At 30.8% G+C, this 6,000-nt stretch overlaps 1 protein-coding gene across 1 annotated transcript in view; it reads left to right on the top strand.

Moving 5' to 3' along the window:
• LOC21396524 (leucine-rich repeat extensin-like protein 3) overlaps positions 1-1,765 on the top strand; it is an 11,921-nt gene extending 10,156 nt beyond the window's left edge. Inside the window, exon 2 of the mRNA XM_010109432.2 lies at positions 1,303-1,765. Within this exon, the coding sequence (XP_010107734.2) occupies positions 1,303-1,765 (463 nt within the window). The remainder of the gene's footprint in view (positions 1-1,302) is intronic.
• The last annotated feature ends 4,235 nt before the right edge of the window (positions 1,766-6,000 follow it).

The following is a 6,000-nucleotide window of genomic DNA, read 5'->3' as shown; positions in this document are numbered from 1 at the left end:
TATCTAACGTTTTTTTTTTCTTTTTTTTTTTTTTTTTTTTTAAAGAAAGATTTCAATTACACCTTCAGCGTTGAATTTTAAATATATTATTACTGAAACTTAAAATCTCAACTAAATAAAAAATCAACTATACTACCATTTATATTTACAAATTTTTATAATCTAAAACTTTTAAGTATTGAAGTTTTAACTCTATTACAAGCTTAGTTCAAACATAAATAAAGGTAAAAAATAGTATACTTTAGTTTAGTTCAAAATTTTGATTCTTTTTTTTTTTAAATAAAAATTTTATTCAGTTCAGGCTCTGTGAAAAAAGTTACTAGTTCCTGTGAAAAAATTTTATTCAGTTCAGACTCTAGTTCCTGTTACTAGTTCTTTTTTTATATAAAATTTTTTATATAACGTTCTATCTGTGACTCTATTTTACGTATTTCTACCGCTTTATACTAAAGAGACATGTAATTAAAAAAAAAAAAACACTAAGGAGACATGTCAGGTGTCGTCATACGAGAAGTGTACTAGTAAATTGCTAAAAGTACGTGACAGATGCATCTAAATTGTACGAGAAATAAAAGTGATTCTTTTTTTCTTTGTTAAGAGTGTAAATATTCTTGAATTGACAAGAGTGCATTAAATTAGTGGATTTATATTATGATTCAGATTATAATTTATAATTTATTATAATTTTTTTTATTAAAAAATTATATAAATTAAAATTAATTTTAATTTATAATTTTAAATTTATAAATTAAACGTGCACTTAAAAATCACACAATTAATAATTGATAAATTTCAGTACTATTTGCATGCCCGTACAAGTGGTACTACATTCACATGGCATAATTTTTTTTATTAAAAAATTATATAAATTAAAATTAATTTTAATTTATAATTTTAAATTTATAAATTAAACGTGCACTTAAAAATCACACAATTAATAATTGATAAATTTCAGTACTATTTGCATGCCCGTACAAGTGGTACTACATTCACATGGCACGTACAAACATGTGTCACTCCCATGCAATTTCTCTTTCTGAATCATCTTATACATAACACCAAAAAAAAAAAAAAAAAAGAACTTATTACTAACCAAAACCCTAATTTCGTCACAAGATTTTGAGGGGAAAAAAAAATGTCCTCCATTTCTGCAATCTCAAACACCGTTCTCAAAAGAACCATCCCATTTTGTTCAAGAAGATCAATTTACACAATTATTAGTACCACTCCAATATCACATGCATCACTACTACTCTCTAACGGTGCAATTTCAATAAGAAAACATGTGATTACTCGTAGTAGTATCCAAGATCTTTTAATTATGGCGTCGCGGGACCCACCGGAATACCCCACCAGGATCCCGCCGGAGATTCCCTCAACGCCGCCGCTGAAGCACGATCCCTCTTCGGTCCCACTCGAGGTGCCGCCGCTCACCACCTCGCCGCAGGTCGACCCCGGCGAAGCCCCGTCGGAGGTGAAAGAGAATCTTCCGCCGTACGGGACCGAGGCGAGGCCGGAAATCGAGTTCCCTAAGCCGCCGGTATCACCACCACCGAAGCCGGACGTCCCGCCGATGCCGCCCGGGCCGGATATCTTGCCACCGGATCGGCCGCCGGGACCGGAGATTGACCCTCCGAGAATGCCGCCGCGGGATGTTCCCCCTATGAGGCCTCCGGGGCCGGAGATTGTGCCGCCGCCTAATCTGCCGCCGGATATTAAGCCACCGCCTGGGAGCCCATTTGGGGACTTTGGCTTCACGATCTAATTCAGGTGTGAAAGGAGCTACTAATATATATATATATATATATATATATGTATATGTATGTATGTATATATATGTATAGCTATAAAAGATTGGTTATGTAATAGGCAATATAATATAGTACTTGTGTAAGAAGTTTTTGAGGAGATTTTGTGATTGGGAATATTGGGATGCTCTCCACTCACTTTTAAATCTCTATCATGTCTCTCTTTATTTTGGTAAAAGTTCCAGTTCCATTTACTTTTGCTTTGCATCTATCGTTGCTTGTGTATGTTGGTAAGCCGTATAAGCTTAAAGGAAGAAAGAGATCAGAGACATTTGACTAGTATTGAATAGTATATATACAGGGCTCGTTCAATTTCGAGTTTTTAATTCGAGTTGAGAGAGATGTAACTTGAGAGTTTTTTACTGTACCCAGGACTGATTTTGAAAATTTTTTTTACTGTAGCAAAATTCGAATCGGTAAAATGAGCTACAACTCGAATCGGTGAACGGGCCATAACGTTTTGAGCATTCCCAAAAAAGCAACAAATGTAATATCAAGGTTAAAAAGTAAAAAAGGACAAATCTCTATTTCAAAACCAAATTAAGGGTTTAATTTGGTTACATTATAAAGAATTAAAGATGCATCATGCATCATGATGGAAAAAATAAAAGCTAGCGCGCACTACTGCAATTGGAGGTACTGGAAGCGATGGACCAAAAAGCGAACAAACGAGGTGGTGTGTCTATTTCTGGTAAACGACAATATGCTTTTCTGTGGAAATTAGTGTCTGGTTAATTAGGATCGTAGAATTTTAATGTTGGGGAAAAAAAATGTAGTATCTAGGGAAGGAATATCGGGTCGCATTGTCGGTTTAGTCTTTGAAAGTATAATGTTGTTCGAGTTAGAGAAGGACGTGTTTGTTGAGTTGTTAGAACCTCTGTGATTGTTACCTAGCAGCCACACACGGATCACTCTTTAAAGTAAGAGCAACTCCATTAATCATGCTAGTCATTTTCATGTTTTTAGCCATTTTAGCTAAAATACTAATGCTATGGGTTGGTTTGTTTTTTTTTTTTTTTTTTTTTTCCTCCAACCATCGACTAAAAGGGATACCAATTTAAATCTTAATTTTTGTGTACCAATTGATGTGACATGTGAGTTATTAATTTTTTATTGATGGGTGTTTAAAACATTACAACATCAATTAATATAATAAATTGTATCTATCTGATAACTCACATGTCACATTAATTAGTATATAAAAATTGAGATTTGAGTTGGTCTTAACTAAATAGTTTGCTATTTTAAAGAAGGCTTACATTAGCTAAGATAATTCCAACCATGCTAGTAATTTCATGCTTTTAGTTAAAATAGTTAGTGATTGTTTGTTGAGTTGTTAGAACCTCTGTGATTGTTACCTAGCAGCCACACACGGATCACTCTTTAAAGTAAGAGCAACTCCATTAATCATGCTAGTCATTTTCATGTTTTTAGCCATTTTAGCTAAAATACTAATGATTTGGGTTGGTTTGTTTTTTTTTTTTTTTTTTCCTCCAACCATCGACTAAAAGGGATACCAATTTAAATCTTAATTTTTGTGTACCAATTGATGTGACATGTGAGTTATTAATTTTTTATTGATGGGTGTTTAAAACATTACAACATCAATTAATATAATAAATTGTATCTATCTGATAACTCACATGTCACATTAATTAGTATATAAAAATTGAGATTTGAGTTGGTCTTAACTAAATAGTTTGCTATTTTAAAGAAGGCTTACATTAGCTAAGATAATTCCAACCATGCTAGTAATTTCATGCTTTTAGTTAAAATAGTTAGTGATTTTTTTTTTCCTCTACTCCCTCCAATCATTAATTAAATGGTTAGTTATTTTAGAAAATATTTTCTACACTAACTAAATATAATTAGCATTCCATATAAGCTAGCTATTTTATTTTTTTAACTGTAATAAATACAAAAATTCTTTTGTAAAATTAATAAAATTATTATATTTTAAATTTAATAAATATTAAAATAATTTATATTTAGTTAAATTAGAGAGTATGATTGGAGTGATTTAGTTGATAGTTAAAATGACTTTTTAATCATTTTAGTTAAAATTTAACTAAAATTAATCATTTTAGTTAAAATTAATCCAAGAGTAATTAAAGAGTTGCGTTTTTAATCTAAAGTTTTTCGCTTTTATTTTTTATTTTTTTAACGGAAAAAGTTGTGAGGGTACATTTTTCTCATAAATTTTTTTATGATAGTGAATTATTGTAACGGTCTTAAAAGAGAGGACACGGTCTTAAAGGTGAATTTACTCATATAAAAATATGAGAAAATTATTAAATTTATTCTTAAAGTGTATGGATCTTGATTTTTATCTTTTATTCTTATTAATATTTTTTTGACTAATATAATTATTTAACTAAAAAGAATATTAATAAAGATCTTTAATTACCTTTTAAAATTAAGGCGTCTAACAACTTTTTAACAACTCGAGCTAGAAAAAGGGCGTATAATTCCAGTATTCCTGTGAAAGTTTGTATGGCACGTCTAATGCATTCTAAGTGGAAGAATGTCGTTTACAAAGGTTTGCGTTTGTTTTGAAGAAACATCACATTCTCATCAATTATTACCTAGTCAGATAAAATGTTTTTTTGTCTTCCTCACATAGTATTTAATTATTTATAGGGATTCATTGTCGTTCATCATTCAACGACACGTCGTTTTTTTGACAAAGTAATGTTAGTTTCATGGAAATTAAAACGACTGCTGCCAATCCATGTGGCCTCCGTTTGATTTAAGGGGAGAAAATAGGAAATAGGGATAAGTAATATGAATCGAAGGAAATGAAAAGAGAGATTTTTTCTAATGTTGTTTGGTTTGTAATTTAAGAAATAAAATAAATTTTTTTTTTTCTTGTTTGTTATAGAGATGCAAGGGGAAGAAAAAGAAAAAGAAAAATTGTTTAATGACTACTTATTCTTTAGTTAATTCGGCCTTTTTTAAGTATTTCAATGATAGAATAATTTCACACTTTAAGTTTTGGGTATACTGAAAAGATAAATGTTATTTTGTAGTCACCGAATGATATCTATTATTTCTTAAATTTGGTCCTTATAAGATATGTGTTTATTGTGATGTCCTTCCCATAAATGTTACTCATATTTTGTTAGGACTTCCGTGGATTAATGATCATGATGTGAGATACGTAGAAGGGAATCAATATGTTTTAAAACATTATGGGAAAATCTTGATCGTAAAACCTGCTACACCAAAAGAAAAAGCATGCGTGTCTAAATTTATTATCTTTTTCCCAATTTCTAGTGTACCAAACCCATCTATTGAGAGTTAAGAATAAGTTCTACCAAGAAACAGTAGGGGTCTAATTTATTATTATTTTTTTCCTTCTTTTAAGATTCCAAACTCCAAACTACTCAAACTTTAGATTTTATCTACTAATAATTAATGGTCTTACTTCTTACCATCACTGCGGCCTTAATTTCATATAGATAGAGACATTCGAGTTGAGATGTGATTTTATATGAGAGCTTTTTACCACAATAAAAAAGTTAGATGTGACTATCTCTGAAAGTTTTTTACTGTAGCAAAACTCAAATTTTAAATTCGAATCGGTCAAATGAACGGAACCTGTATTTACTTTGTAGAATTGTTCTGTTGTCTTAAGCAAGCAGCCTTATGTCCCAAACGACGTGTAAGCCGTTGTTACTTGTTATGTCATTAAACCGATATGTCGTTTTCCTTTTGAAACTAACAATCATCTCAACCGTCCAATGAACTTCGTACGAAGTCCTCCATTTCTCCACCGATCGCCACGTGTCGCATCACTCATCGTAATCCATGGCCTTTTCACAATTAAAAAAACAGTTAAATCCGTTACAACAGGATCATCAACAACAAAAAGTATCTGAACCTTCCTTCAATCCCACGTTAACTTTTACCTCTTCACTTTATAAAATATCTTCAGAAAACGACAAAAAAAGGTTATTTACATTTTTATACTTTGCGTTTTAAATTTATTTAAAAAGTATACTCTTAATTCTTGATCTCATCAAATACATATCTTTAAATTAAATTAAATACATGAATGTGCACCTATTTTCAGTGAAAGTTAAATTTTGACCATGAAAATGACACGATTACCCTTAAGGAGAAAAAAAATCTAAAATTGAAATTGAAAAGAAAAACTAATGAGAAAAAGAAAACAAAAATCTAGGAATTT

This window comes from Morus notabilis, unplaced genomic scaffold (genome assembly GCF_000414095.1).
Source record: "Morus notabilis unplaced genomic scaffold, ASM41409v2 Scaffold1383, whole genome shotgun sequence".
Classification (NCBI taxonomy): domain Eukaryota; kingdom Viridiplantae; phylum Streptophyta; class Magnoliopsida; order Rosales; family Moraceae; genus Morus; species Morus notabilis.
The sequence above is the reverse complement of the archived record's forward strand: the minus strand, read 5'-3'. Positions and strand labels throughout refer to the sequence as shown.